This window comes from Nerophis ophidion, linkage group LG04, assembly GCF_033978795.1.
Source record: "Nerophis ophidion isolate RoL-2023_Sa linkage group LG04, RoL_Noph_v1.0, whole genome shotgun sequence".
Taxonomy (NCBI): domain Eukaryota; kingdom Metazoa; phylum Chordata; class Actinopteri; order Syngnathiformes; family Syngnathidae; genus Nerophis; species Nerophis ophidion.
The window spans coordinates 52,725,390-52,740,787 of record NC_084614.1 but is presented as its reverse complement, the minus strand read 5'-3'; the positions used below and the strand labels follow the sequence as shown (position 1 = coordinate 52,740,787).

The 15,398-nt window shown below is 40.6% G+C and overlaps 2 protein-coding genes across 4 annotated transcripts in view; both read left to right on the top strand.

The window, feature by feature from the left end:
* Positions 1–414: 414 nt before the first annotated feature.
* On the top strand, positions 415–8,373 carry polr2k (RNA polymerase II, I and III subunit K). Of its 2 annotated transcripts, none has more exons than XM_061898359.1 (4): positions 415–550; positions 733–801; positions 874–966; positions 8,268–8,373. In XM_061898359.1, exons 2-4 carry the CDS (start codon positions 741–743, stop codon positions 8,288–8,290), a joined length of 177 nt encoding a protein of 58 aa, XP_061754343.1. In that variant the 5' UTR covers positions 415–550; positions 733–740; the 3' UTR covers positions 8,291–8,373. The 2 variants fall into 2 exon arrangements, with proteins under 2 accessions (XP_061754343.1, XP_061754344.1); XM_061898360.1 differs by having other exon boundaries at positions 459–550; positions 736–801.
* Positions 8,374–8,529: 156 nt separating this feature from the next.
* Positions 8,530–15,398, top strand: part of spag1a (sperm associated antigen 1a) — a 32,023-nt gene continuing 25,154 nt past the window's right edge. The window contains exons 1-4 of one of the 2 annotated variants that reach the window (XM_061898332.1): positions 8,530–9,101; positions 14,134–14,233; positions 14,297–14,449; positions 14,522–14,679. In XM_061898332.1, coding sequence (XP_061754316.1) covers positions 8,768–9,101; positions 14,134–14,233; positions 14,297–14,449; positions 14,522–14,679 — 745 coding nt within the window. In that variant the 5' untranslated portion in view covers positions 8,530–8,767. Of the gene's footprint in view, positions 9,102–14,117; positions 14,234–14,296; positions 14,450–14,521; positions 14,680–15,398 lie in introns of both variants that reach the window. The other variant, XM_061898333.1, reaches the window with a different exon arrangement.

Below are 15,398 nucleotides of genomic sequence, written 5' to 3'. Positions count from 1 at the left end.
TGTGGAGGAGCAGCGGCTTTACTTTGAGTTCCTCCCGGATGGCAGAGCTTCTCACCCTATCTCTAAGGGAGAGCCCCGCCACACGGCGGAGGAAACTCATTTCGGCCGCTTGTACCCGTGATCTTATCCTTTCGGTCATGACCCAAAGCTCATGACCATAGGTGAGGATGGGAACGTAGATCGACCGGTAAATTGAGAGCTTTGCCTTCCGGCTCAGCTCCTTCTTCACCACAACGGATCGGTACAACGTCCGCATTACTGAAGACGCCGCACCGATCCGCCTGTCGATCTCACGATCCACTCTTCCCTCACTCGTGAACAAGACTCCTAGGTACTTGAACTCCTCCACTTGGGGCAGGGTCTCCTCCCCAACCCGGAGATGGCACTCCACCCTTTTCCGGGCGAGAACATGCAAGTGTACATGCAATCCCTTTTTAGCCAATCACAAAGCACTTTACTGAGGCGAGTGATGAATTTACTGCGCATGTGCAAAAGAAGTGGCGTGTGTTTGACGAGTGGACTGAAACAGCTTATTTGGTTAATAACCACGGTGAGCTTATTTTACATGTTTGTAGTATTTGAATGTGTATTTTTATCATGCCACATTTAATCGTCTGTCCTACAATATGCTTTGACTACAGCTGTTGCGCATCACGTTGATTGTGCCATGCTGTTTTCGTATGTAGCTGTTGTGATGCTACATACTTGTCATGCTAATTGTGTCTCTTTTAGTAGATACGATGGAAACACCAAGAGATGTACAGCCGCCAAAGCAGCAGCCAATGTTCTACATATGTGGCGGTAATAGACCAATTAACCGTTGCTTTTATTTCTTCTTTAAGGTGCAGTAATGTATCATGTGTTTACCTGCAGAGTGCCACAAGGAAATCGAAATCAAAGCCCGTGATCCCATCCGGTGCAGAGAGTGCGGCTACAGGATCATGTACAAGAAGAGAACAAATAGATGTATCCTTTTACGTTATTGAACAATTTTTCGTTTGTTGAAGGGGGCATATTTTCAGAAGACAGGTGGGGCGGTCGACAGCCCTTTGCACCGCTATTTTTGTGTTGTATATGTTGTAAGCATTTCACCAATCTCACGCACTTTGCACATTTGGACGCGATCTAACAGCAAATCAGTCTCCCAACACTGCGTAGATGGCATCAAGGCCTATTTATCCAAGCGTGAGGGCTGGGAAACGAAGGTGTTTGGCGAGGGAAGTGTGAAAGTATTTCAAGTTCCAGGTAACCCTACATTATTATATTTTATAAATAGTAAACCAAGTTGTGGTAGTAGTTTAGTCAGTAGTTTAATGGGAGCCATCAGCAGTAAGAGCAATTCGGACGGAGAAAGCGACAATTTCCCTATTAATTTGAGCGAAGATGAAAGATTTGTGAATTAGGATATTGATAGTGAAGGACTAGAGAAAAAAAAAAAGCAGTGTGAGCATTTCAGATGTAATTAGACAGATTTACTAGGATAATTCCGGAAGATCCCTTATCTGCTTGTTTTAATAGTGTTTTTGTGAGATTTTAAAGATTGTAAAGACATACCTCGAGGTCGGGTGGCTGCGTTGAACACACAATGTCTCAGAGAGAAGCCGAGGAGCCAAGCTCACAGCTGCCGTTTTTGACAGCTGCTGCAGGACGACGAATAATCCACTGATGTCTCCGGTATAATATATATCACAATCTCCCCATCCAAAAACATGCTGGTTGACGTAGAGAAACATGTTTGTTTGACCGATCTGTGTTAAAGCTTCACAACAAACAAAGAAACACCGGCTGTGTCTCGGTGCTAAAGACAGCTGCAATCCACCGCTTTCCACCAACAGCATTGTTCTTTATAGTCTCCATTATTAAATGAACAAATTGCAAAAGATTCAGCAACACAGATGTCCAAAATACTGTGTAATTATGCGGTTAAAGCAGACTACTTTTAGCCGCGAGTGGTGCAGCGCTAATATTTCCTAACAGTCCGTGACGTCACGCGTACGCGTCATCATTCCGCGACATTTTCAACAAGAAACTCGCGGGAAATTTAAAATTGCAATTGAATCCGATAAACATTTGATTTGATTTGACATTAAATTTGCAAAATGCGGTTGCGTATTTTGCAAATTGCGCCCATTGGTATTGTACTTACATCTATAGAGGGGTTTGGATTTTTATAAATTTCGCACAATGCATTGCTGTTGGCCATATTAAAAGGCTTATTTTTTTGTCAACTGCCACAGTCGAGGTGGGAGAAATGTCGCTAGCTTTTATTGCATTTCTAAGTGTTTTTCTGGACAAACCGAAGCGGCTGGAACGATCAATTAACGGCATAGGCGAGCATGGATTGCTGCAATCAACTGATATATATATATATTCCAAACAATTGACCACTAAATGGTAACACCTGAATAAGTTTTTCAACTTGTTTAAGTCGGGGTCCACGTTAATCTATTCCTGGTAACATGGAGACTTTTAAAACAAATAATTATTGTTTACATAAAAAATATATTTAAATGATAAAATCATGACACAATTAGCGTGCACGATATTAAAAAGGTAGGACTATTTTTTTGACCTCCTTTTAGTGTTTTGATGTAGAACAGGGGTCACCAACCTTTTTGAAACTGTTGTAGGCACAATACCAATGTGAGCAATTTGCAAAATGCGCATTTTGCAAATTTGTATAATGCGCAATCTTTTTGCAAATTACTTCCACCTATATATTTGAATAATGTGTGGTGAACATGTTGCAAATCAATGGGCGCAAATACATGTTTTTGGTGTCAAAATAATTGATTAAATACTTATGTAAATCTATTCATTTGTAGTCGGGACAATATAACTGAGGATTGCCCTCAAATCAGTCTAACCCTAACCACTATACAGTGTACATCCACGACTAAACTACTGACTAAACTACTACCACAACTTGGTTTACTATTTATAAAATATAATAATGTAAGGTTACTGACTAAACCATCCACAAAATCTTGTCTTAAATCTCGTCTTGCGATATGCAAATTGCTTGCGCACAATGGAAATGACGTATAATTTGCAAAGTGCGCGAGATTGGTGAAATGCTTACAACAAAACCAAGACCTACTTCTTGGGTACAGGAAAATGGATAGTGGTTTCGAAGATAGTGAAAATAAGGCACTTTAAAGCTTTATTTAGGGATATTCCGAGACCGGTAACATTTTGAAAAAAACATCAAAAAATACAACAGGCCACTGGGAACTAATTTTTATTGTTTTTAACCCTTTTGAAATTGTGATAATGTTCCCCTTTAATGCAAAGGGCTACCAGTTTGATACACACTTAAATAAATTGCCAGAAATAGCCAATTTACTCAATTTACCTTTAACTCTATGTTATTATTAATAATTAATGATACATATCTTTGTGAAAACACTGATCATCTTGATGATTTCGCACAATAAATATATATTATTTTGATTACATGTTTTAAATAGGTTAAAATCCAATCTGCACTTTGTTAGGAATAAAAAATTGGACCAAGCTATACTTATATCAAAGACAAATCATTATTTCTTCTAGATTTTCCAGAGCAAAAATTTTAAAAGAAATTCAAAAGACTTTGAAATAAGATTAAAATTTTATTCTACAGATTTTCTAGATTTGCCAGAATATTTTTTTCGAATTTTAATCATAAGTTTGAGGAAATATTTCACAAATATTTTTCGTCGAAAAAACAGAAGCTAAAATGAAAAATTAAATTGAAATGTATTTATTTGTATTTACAATAAAAAAAATATTATGTGATGTGTCATGTCAACGTTGTGTTTGTTCGGATGATTTGATTTCAGGGCAAAAAGAACACTTTGTAAGTAGAAAGGAATTTTCAAAAATGACAGCCCCACTTTGCATTAACTTGATGGGCTTGGTCTAAGAACGTTAATAGTAGTTGTATTGATAAAAAAACAGTACTCTCTTCTCTTATTCGGACTGTGGCCACCACATACAAAAAAAAATAAGCAACATGAGTACATCATTGTCCTAACTTGGATCAGATCTTTTTTGAAAGTGCTTTACTCTAGCCTTGACAACACAATGTCCACTGGGTTTATAGAGATAAACACAGAGTCACGAATGCATCCATAAAAAGTGGTTATAGCTTTCTACACTCTTAAAATGATAAAAGTCCCTTAAGCTGTAAAATGGGCTGGTTTAAAAAATTAAGTAGGGAAGATGTTGTTGTCTGCTCCGCTGAGAATTGTTGATCTTGTCCAGATCCTTGATGTCTTTGACAAGTAGGACTCTTGCTTCTGAAACCCCATTCAGTTTGATGTAGATTTTGCAGTTGACGCTTCAAGTTCCCTGAATTTTCTCCTGTTTCCTCAAGTCGTGTGCATTTCAGCATTGCGTCTAGTCAGGTGCTGGTTCATGTACACTTTTGTGCCCTTTCAGCCTGTGTCAGCAAGGCTATTGTGGATTTCCTGTTGGCAAGCTTAATGATGGTGACTCGCGTGGTGGTATTGCCTCTTCTACTCAGTGAGATGCATGCATCAATGATGTAATATCGGCATCAATTCCCTTTGATTGCAGAAACTTGACCACTTGTTGCTCTGTTGAAGCAGCGTCCATGTCGTCTGGTTCTCCTCTGTTGTCAACTGCACTTGCATTGGATCGAGGATTGCTGCGTAGCCCTTTAATAATGTCATTCTGTTGTGTAAACTGATCCACCTCCTCTTTGATGTTTTCCAAAAAACTGTATTTCCCCAAATTGGTGATATCTTGTCTGGCATTGAACTGTTGTCTCAATGCAGCCATCTCCTCCCTGAAGTTCTTCAAATCAGTGTCATTTAGTTGCAACTTTTGCCACGATGCTATTATCTCTATATTAATGTTCTCCACAACACTGCTGTTGTCCCAATGGATGTTGTTTTGCTGTTTGGCATCCGACTGTCGCCACAACATAGCATTCTCCTTTTTCAGCTTCTCTACCTTCCGTTTTAGTATCGTGTTGTCTTCAGTGAGAATTTTCATTTCCTCTCTGAACTTTCTAAATTCCATCATATCATTACACTATTTTTTGTCTTTAAAAATCTGCTCTTGGAGATCTGCGACATCTTTTTATCCACCATTGATAATCTGTTCCTGGAGATTGTCGACATTGCTTTATGTCTCATTTACATTGTTTTGTAGAGTTCCGACTGATGCTTTTTAAATATATAAATGGTTGATTTATAAAGGCTAGTATAGGTAAAGTTTTGTACCTGACAAGTTTCGGCTACCTTGCTTCTGCAGCCTTCATCAGAGGTGTCGCATGATGTTAGCGTGACGTCGTCTGTGACGTGTTATATGGATCACGTGACACCTCTGAAGGGTGCAGAAGCAAGGTACCTGAAACTTGTCAAGTACAAAACTTTACCTTACTAGCCTATATAAATCAACCATTTATATATACACATCAGTAGGCTAAACATATAACGCTTTTTAAGTTTGGTTTTACCTGTATTGCCCTGTTGACCACTTCTCATGTTTGTTCGGCAGCAAAGTGAAGCCGTTGGGGTTAACTTCTGCTGTGTTTGTCACGTACCTTGCACCAGCCAGGGCTGTCTCATCCTTTCTTGTAGCTCGATTATGCGGTCAGAAGCATTTAAAATATGTCCAACTCTTTTGGTTTTGTTGTTTAGCTTTGGGTTACTAGGCAACGAATTTGACCTAGCATTGAGCTAGTTAGCCCCCGGCTTTTCGGCACCTTCCGTTGGCTTACTTTAGCAGATTTGTGCCTCTCGCCGGGCAGAGTTTGAAGTCAAATGTTAGCAAACTGTGATCAGTAGTCAGGAAGAGTTTTTATTCAAATCTTCTGTATGAAACTTATCTCAACTGCATACAGTTGTGATCAAAATTATTCAACCCCCACACAATTTTAGTGTTTTAGCAAGTTGGACATTTATTCCGTATTTTGTTTATATATCAACATATCAAATAAAGATGTGTCAAATAGACAAATGCCACTTAAATTGTAACACTGTATTTTACAAAATACCAAAAAAGAACATTTTTCTTAATATCTCATTGACAAAATTATTCAACCCCCTAGTTACATGCATCTTTAGTACTTAGTAGAACACCCTTTGGCAGTAATTACATCCTTAAACGTGATACATAACCGGACACAAGCTTCTTGCAACGACCTACAGGTATTTTAGCCCATTCCACTTGGGCAAAGGCCTCCAGTTATTCATATTCTTGGGCTTGCGTGCTGCAACTGCCTTCTTCAAGTCCCACCACAGGTTTTCTATAGGATTTAGGTCTGGCGACTGTGAAGGCCACTCCAGAGTCTTCCAGCCCTTCTTCTGCAACCACTCTGATGTTGATTTGGAGGTATGCTTGGGATCGTTGTCCTGTTGGAAGATCCAACGTCTCCCAAGCCTCAGCTTCGTCACTGACTTCATGAGATTTACAGCTAATATATCCTGGTAGGAAATAGAATTCATAATGCCTTGAACGTGCTGGAGATTCCCGGTACCTGAGGCAGAGAAACAGCCCAAGAGCATGATTGACCCCCCACCATGCTTAAAAGTAGGAAAGGTGTTCTTCTCTTTGTAAGCTTCATTTTTTTTCACCTTCAGACATAACGTTGATTCATAGGCCCAAAGAGTTCCAGTTTTGTCTCATCACTCCATAAAACAGTTTCCCAAAACCTTTGGGGTTTGTCCAGATGATTTTTGGCATACAGGAGTCTATTTTTCTAGTGCCTGGAAGTCAGAAGTGGGGTGCGCCTGGGAGTTCTGGCATGGAGGCCTTCATCTCGTAGTGCGCGCCTTATTGTCTGGGACGAAACCTGCGTTCCCCCCTCTGCAATGTTCTGTTGTAGTTCCTCAGCTGTTACCCGGGGGTTTTTCACCACTGTACGTTTCAAATACCGGACAGCAGTTGCACACAACATCCTCTTTCTACCACGCCCAGGTAGTGTTTCCACTGTACCTTTTAGCTTTAAACTTTCGAATTATGCTCCCAACTGTGTCTCTTGGAATGTGTAATGTCTTTGCTATTTTCTATTTTCCATATCCTTTCTTATGAAGAGAAATGACCTCCTCTCTTGACTTCTTTGACCACTTCCTGGACTTCACCATGTTGCAAATACACCATTGACCATCTACAAGAAGCTAAGCGTCACAGTCTTTTTCAATCAGTTTAATTGTTGCTCGTTATGGTTCTAATCACATCTACAGGTGTTTTCAACACCTGATTGAAAATACCTTATTCAAATTCTGTTCTTAAGAGTTATGATCTTTAAGGTGTTGAATAATTTTGTCAATGAGATATTAAGAGAAATTACACTGTTTGGTATGTTACAAAATATAATGTTGTAATTCAAGTTGCATTTGTCTATTTAATGCATCTTAATTTGATATGACTATAAACAAAATACGGAATAAATGTCCAACTTGCTAAAACACCAAAATCGTGTGGGGGTTGAATAATTTTGATCACAACTGTATCAAGGTAGTGGCTGCTACCACGCAAATTTCCGATAGCTAACATTAGCATTATCATTTTGATTTGAGCATTGAAATTAACTTCCTTGTTTAGCATGAACAGAGCCAAGGCAGCATTGGCTAAAATCCCTCATCTTTGAGCTCACGCCAGCGAGTGAAAGCTGGTTCAAATTTGATCCTGACAGTCCTTTTTATTCGGATAGATTTCATTTCTATTTTTTTGTCTCAAGCAAAACTTTTTGTTTCTTTGGTTGTTTTGGTGCGTCGACCATGATAAATGCACATAGGCATTCTTCTTTTTGTTTTCTGGTGGCACGCAAATGTTCACATCAACTACTATCTTTGTGACTAATAAGAAAAGGAGTAGGGACGTATGCTGTAAAGCAATTCAGCACATTTGTAGTTTTTTGTGTGGCAGGGTTCCTGCCACCCTCCAAAGTTGCTAAATGCCAGTAAAAGTGATCGACACCCTCAGGCCATGACAAAAGTTAAGAAAATATTTTATGAAGGTTGAAAACTTACTTAGTGTTGTTGTACATGTTTGTTTTATTTATTTATTTATTTATTTTTTTTACAAAAAAAATCTTATTCTTCAATTACATGTAGGGGAAACACTGGCTGTTTATGCACAACAATCCGCTTTATGACAGGAGTGCCGTTGTAATTTAGGAATCTGCTTCAAAAATAGTTTGTACTAAGCTCGCCATATTTGGCCTGGTTAACAGTAAACTGTATGCTTAAACTGTCATTTATATACGTTAACATGTCGTATAAGCCTCTTTCCTTGACTCATTATTACAGTGGTTGTTTTTGATGCCCGATGAAGCGGAGGAATGTTTTTGTGCTGTCTTTGTCTTTTGTTGTTGGAATTTGCTTTTGGGATTTATTAAAACATAATTTTCACTGACCCTTTTGTGCGTGTTTTGAGTGCAAATTGCCCCACAAATGTACAGTTTTTCCATTTCTGAGTGAATCTTTGAGGAACTTATTGTATTTTTTTCTTGGTTTTGCACCATGATTCTTAATGTTTTCACATACCAGTAAATCTATAGCCTTACATGAATGAAACTAGCAATATATTCAAATGTGACGGAAAATATATTTTTAAATCCAATATGTGGAACACTATTAAATAATCCAATCTCTTCCATTAAACAGAGCTGCATGCAGTTGTCCCTCCCCCACAAGGGGCACGTCCTAGCAGAAACTCCCATCCAGATGGAGCTGCTGCGGCTTTAAGAGCGGTAGAGGCTGGCAGAGAGGGAGGAAGTGCCAGGATACACTGCAGAGGCAGTTTAGCGATGGGGAACACGCAGGAGAAATCCCTCTTTAGTGGGGGAGGGGAATCCAGACTAGATGGGACTGCAGCCGAGAACAGGAGCAAATGCACGGAATGGAAGGATCAAAGCGACCCAGGCAAAGCGGTGGCCAATGGGACTGGGAGCATCCAAGCCGCGGTAGGAGAGGAGCCCCGCTGCCCCATAGTGGACACAAGTTATCTGGACCACCCTGCCGGGTCTCTCCCGCCCCACCTGGCAAGGATTAAGAATGAGGGCAATCAACTCTTCAAGCACGGCCAGTTTGGTTATGCGTTGGACAAGTACAGCCAGGCAATTGAGGGTTGTGCTGAAGCAGGTGGGAACACTTACTTCACTATTGTCAATGTTCTGTGTTGAATTACATAATTGAACATGTGTTTCATGTCACGATTATTATATGGTATAAAAAAGCTTGTGTTTCTGATTCATCAAATAAACGCTGTCTTCAAAAACAATGTTTCTTAAACAAGAAATAATTATTAAATGTTTGAAAAATATTTAATTTCAATGACAAACATGACTTACAAAAGACTGTAAATGTAGTCTTTAATACAAACAAAAATGCATCATGTTTATTAGACTAAAAGGCCTACTGAAACCCACTACTACCAACCACACAGTCTGATAGTTTATATATCAGTGATGAAATATTAACATTGCAACACATGCCAATACGGATGGTTTAGTTTACTAAATTGCAATTTTAATTTTCCCGCTGAGTTTATTGTTGAAAATGTCGCGGAATGATGACGCATGCACTTGACGTCACGGACTGTAAGGAAATATTAGCGCTGAACGACTCGCGGCTAAAAGTCGTCTGCTTTAACTGCATAATTACACAGTGTTTTGGACATCTGTGTTGCTGAATCTTTTGCAATTTGTTTAATGATGGAGAAGTTAAAGTAGGAAGATGGAGTTGGGAAGCTTTAGCCTTTAGCCACACAAACACACGGTGATTCCTTGTTTAAAATTCAGGGAGGTGAAACTTTACTATGGATCAGAGCGGTCATGCGAATGTGGATCCCGACCAAATGTCAACCAGCAGTTTTCGGTGACAAAATTGTGGTAAAAGGTCGCCTCTTACCGGAGATCAGCTGAGCTTGCGCCGTCCATAAAGCTGCCGTCGACTTCCCTCAGACACTGGCCTCAAGACACCCGTGGCCACACTCCTCCAAATATCAGGTACTATTAAACTCACTAAAACACTAGCAACACAATAGAAAGATAAGGGATTTCCCAGAATTATCCTAGTAAATGTGTCTAAAAACATCTGTATCCGTCCCAATGCAATCACCTTTTCTTTTTTCAACTTGATTTTTTTTTTTTCTAGTCCTTCGCTATCAATATCCTCAAACACGAATCTTTCATCTTCGCTCAAATTAATGGGGAAATGGTCGTTTTCTCGGTCTGAATAGCTCCTACTGGTGGTGGCTCCCATTAAAAACAATGTGAATATGTGTGGAGCCCTGCAACTCGTGACGTCACACGCACATACTTCCGGTAAAGGCGGGGCTTTTTTATTAGCGACCAAAAGTTGCGAACTTTATCGTCGATGTTCTCTACTAAATCCTTTAAGCAAAAATATGGCAATATCGCGAAATGATCAAGTATGACACATAGAATGGACCTGCTTTTCCCGTTTAAATAAGAAAATCTCATTTCAGTAGGCCTTAAAGAGTCCATGTTTAAAAAAACCAGACTGATGAACATTGTCTTTAAGGCTCAGAGGAACTAGTACTTTAGAATCATCTATACCTGGCTTTCCACAAAAACATGCATGTTCTGTTCCTCCATCCATCCATTTTCTACCGCTTATTACCTTTGGGGTCGCGGGGGGCGCTGGTGCCTATCTCAGCTACAATCGGGCGGAAGGCGGTGTACACCCTGGACAAGTCGCCACCACATCGCGGGGCCAACACAGATAGACAACATTCACACTCACATTCACACACTAGGGCCAATCAACCTATTCCCAGGTGCATGTTTTTGGAAGTGGGAGGAAGCCCATGCAGTCATGGGGAGGACATGCAAACTCCACACAGAAAGATCCCGAGCCCGGGATTGAACCCTGACTACTCAGGACCTTCGTATTGTGAGGCAGATGCACTAACCCCTCTTCCATGAGTGCCAACATAAATGCACTCATTCAGAATTTTAAACAATCACAAAACTATGTACGGTTGTCCCTCGCCACATCAAACTTCAAATATTGCTGTTTCATCAAATCGCGTTTTTTGATATTTTTTAAAACAAATTTTTGCCCTAAATTAAAAATAGGCCACCGATTAGCTTAGTCTGAGACAGCATTGTTGTATAGGATTGAAAGAGTGTAAATATAACTAAAGGGTGTTGTTTCATGTCTACAGGGGTCTCGTAATGTTTAAAAATGTTTTTTGCATGGTCATAAACAGGTTTTTGTCTTCTATCTATGAATATTCCATTGATTCCTACTACTTGAAAATTCATTTCTCGGTCATGTCCGGAACCAATTAAAAGCGATAAACGAGGGGCGACTGTACATTATTTATTATGAACATAATGTAGCTGACTAAATTTGTCATTGTTTTGAAATCACATACTGTATGAATGGTTTTTGAATAACTAAATGCTCACAAAAACATACTTTTCATTCTCTACAAAAAATATGCATGTTCTATTTTTTTTTTAAACCAAACTGTAAAGTTAATTAGGGACTAGATCAGGGGTGTCAAACGTACGGCCCGCCGGCCAGATCAGGCCCGCAAACAGGGCCTGCTGGATGAGTTTGCCAAGTACAACAATGAGCCAAACATTTTTAATGAACTAAACCGCTGTTCTAAATGTGTCTACTAGATGTTGCAATGGCAATTCTTCGTATCTTTGCAGATGAGCTACAAATATGAAATATTGAAAATGAGCAAACTACCTAAAAAACATCCTGTTATTTGATTTTGATATAATTTTTTTTATATTTGTAGATTGAAAATTAACACCAATGAGTTGACTGATGAACATGATCACATAAAAAAAATAAAAAAAACTTTTCTAAACACTCAAAGCGCTCACAGAGAAGTAGGACTCGACATACATTTACACATGGTGGTGGTAAGCTACATCAGTAGCCACAGCTGCCCTGGGGTAGACTGACAGAAGTGTGGCTGCCAGTTTGCGCCTACAACCCCTCCGACCACCACCTATCATTCATTCACCAGTGTGAGTGGCACCGGGGTCAAGGGTGAAGTGTCCTGCCCAAGGACACAACGGCAGCGATTTTTTGGGATGTCAATAGGCGGGAAGCGAACCTGCAACCCTCAGGTTTCTGGCCGGCCGCTCTACCCACTACGCCAAGTTAAAGTTAAAGTACCGTTTATTGTCACACACACACACACACACACACACGAGGTGTGGTGAAATTTGTCCTCTGCATTTGACCCATTCCCTTGTTCACCCCCTGGGAGGTCTCCCGTCCGAAGGCAAAACCCAGTAACTCAATTTTGGTCAAAACTGAGCTGATAATAATTTTGGAGTTCCTAGGTGATATGCTTTACATTAGTGTATGCAATATTGTAATTTGTTCCGTAAGTAAGCTGTTACGCGCATGGCAGGACCTAGCAACTACTACATAACCGCGTAGATACAACAGAAATACCTAGTATCTCAAGGGACCAATCGGCGCTTCTTTGTCAGTCGCCTTATTGTTTTTAATGAGACATTTGCACGAATGGGGGGCGACGGTCAACCTGATTATGTGATATTATGGCACGAGGGGATACTTGGAAGATTGACCCAGGACGTTGCAAGCACCTTCATTATAAGTATTGTTCTTGATTCTTCCCCTTGCATACTCTTTTGGGCAGATAACTGTGGAGGTCAAAATAAAAACTGGACGCTGTACACGGCTCTTGCCCAATGTGCAAACGCAGAATGGGGCCCACCCGAGATTGTGATAAAATATCTGGAGACAGGGCACACATTCATGAGAGCAGATTCAATCCATGGCTCAATCGGCAAGAAAATGAAAGCTCAAGAAAATATCTATACGTTTGATGACTTTGTAAATCTTTGTAAGACAGCATCAAGATAGATTGGTTTTCCTTTGTTCTCGCAAAATCAGCTAGAAGTGAGTTACTAGGTTTTGCCTTTGGACGGGAGAGGTGAGGGGTGCAGTGCCGCGCCCGGGAATCATTTTTTGTGATTTAAACCCTAATTCCAACCCTTGATGCTGAGTGCCAAGCAGGGAGGTAATGGGTCCCCTTTTATTAAATCCGATCGTATGAAAAAACACAAATAAAGGTAGAATACTATTAACCACAACATGTAAGTGTAAAAAAAAAACATTATAATTTGTACATTTTCAGAATGTGCACTCTTGTTCTGTTTTTAAACAAAGAAAACAATCGGATGTTTGTCTATATTTTCATGATATCGTGCTGTAATTTTCCCAGTCCGGCCCACTTGGGAGTAGATTTTTCTCCATGTGGTCCTCGATCTAAAAGGAGTTTGACACCGCTGGACTAGATCTCCCGTCCAGAGGCAAAACCTAATAACTCAATTCTAGCTGATTTTGAGAAAACAAAGGAAAACCAATCTATCTTGATGCTGTCTTACAAAGATCTACAAAGTCATCAAACGTATAGATGTTTTCTTGAGCTTTCATTTTCTTGCCGATTGAGCCATGGATTGAATCTGCTCTCATGAACGTGTGCCCTTTCTCCAGATATTTTATCACAATCTCGGGTGGGCCCCATTCTGCGTTTGCACATTGGGCAAGAGCCGTGTACACCGTCCAGTTTTTATTTTGACCACCACAGTTATCTGCCCAAAAGAGTATGCAAGGGGTAGAATCAAGAACAATACATTTAATGAAGGTGCTTGCAACGTCCTGGGCCAATCTTCCAAATATCCCTTTGTGCCATAATATCACATAATCAGGTTGAACGTCGGCCCCCATTCGTGCAAATGTCTCATTAAAGACAATAAGGCGACTGACAAAGAAGCGCCGATTGGTCCCTTGAGAGACTAGGTTTTTTCTGTTGTATCTACGCGGTTATGTGGTAGTTGCTAGGTCCTGCCATGCGCGTAACAGCTCACTTACGGAACAAATTACAATATCGCATACACTAATGTAAAGCATATCACCTAGGAACTCCAAAATTATTATCAGCTCAGTTTTGACCAACATTGAGTTACTGGGTTTTGCCTTTGCACAGGAGAGACTGTCTTCCATGCTAACAAGTACTTAAAAAAAAAAAAAACATGTATGTGAAACGAGTTCTGTTCAAATTGGTGATTCGCACAAGACAATCGCTATAGCTAACAGCTTCATGGTTGTTTGCTAATGTCTCTAAAAAAGTGGAGACGTCTTGCAGGTATCAGCAGCCCGCAGGACTTGTGCATCCTCTACTCCAACCGAGCCGCCTGCTACCTTAAGGAGGGCAACAGCACCGACTGCATCCAAGACTGCACCAAGTACGTCTGGGAGCGAATGGCTGATGTATGAGACTCAAAACGGTGTTTGTCTTATTCTCCTAGGGCCTTGAATCTGCAGCCTTACTCCTTGAAGCCCCTGCTGCGTAGAGCCATGGCGTATGAGTTGTTGGAGCGCTACAGAAATGCTTACGTGGATTATAAGACCGTGCTGCAGATAGACACTGGGGTGCAGGCGGCCCACGACAGCGTGCACAGGTCAGGACAAGGTCAGGAGGTGAATCTAACAGGTAATATAATTAGTAGTGTGTGTGTGTGTGCTCCATTTAGGATCACAAGGATGTTAATTGAGCAGGACGGGATGGTGTGGAGGGAGAAGCTTCCCGAGATTCCTGTGGTGCCGTTGTCGGTGCAGCAGGAACATTGGGAGAAGCCCGTCAGCATGGAGCAGGCGCGGGCACGGGCGGCCAGGGTGGCACAGGATGAAGGTACAGTAGGTGACCTCACAGTGACGTACATTGTGAGTAACGCACGGCACAAGTCAGCGAGTAAAACGCTGCGTGGTGTGTAATAGTGTGCATGCGTGGCATCAATAATGCATTGGAAAGGAGCCACATTGTGCTGTCGTAATGGAACAATCCAGGTCATGTTTCCTGAAGGTTCATCTATCTATCTACAGTGGGGCTAAAAAGTATTTAGTCAGCCACCGATTGTGCAAGTTCTCCCACTTAAAATGATGACAGAGGTCTGTAGTTTTCATCATAGGTACACTTGAACTGTGAGAGACAGAATGTGGAAAAAAAACCAAGGAATTTACATTGTAGGATTTTTAAAGAATTTTTTTGTAAATTATAGTAAAAAATAAGTATTTGGTCAACCATTCAAAGCGCTCACTGATGGAAGGAGGTCTTGGCTCAAAATCTCACGATACATGGCACCATTAATTCTTTCCTTAACACAGATCAATCGTCCTGTCCCCTTAGCAGAAAAACAGCCCCAAAGCATGATGTTTCCACCCCCATGCTTCACAGTAGGTGTGGTGTTCTTGGGATGCAACTCGGTATTCTTCTTCCTCCAAACACGACGAGTTGAGTTTATACCAAAATGGATACATGGATGATACAGCAGAGGATTGGGAGAATATCATGTGGTCAGATGAAACCAAAATAGAACTTTTTCGTATAAACTCAACTTGTCGTGTTTGGAG

Coding starts and splice junctions, on each gene's coding strand:
- polr2k (XM_061898359.1), top strand. CDS start 741: ATGGAAACACCAAGAGATGTACAGCCGCCAAAGCAGCAGCCAATGTTC. Junction 802..873: donor AATGTTCTACATATGTGGCG/GTAATAGACCAA, acceptor GTTTACCTGCAG/AGTGCCACAAGGAAATCGAA. Junction 967..8,267: donor CAAGAAGAGAACAAATAGAT/GTATCCTTTTAC, acceptor TCATTATTACAG/TGGTTGTTTTTGATGCCCGA.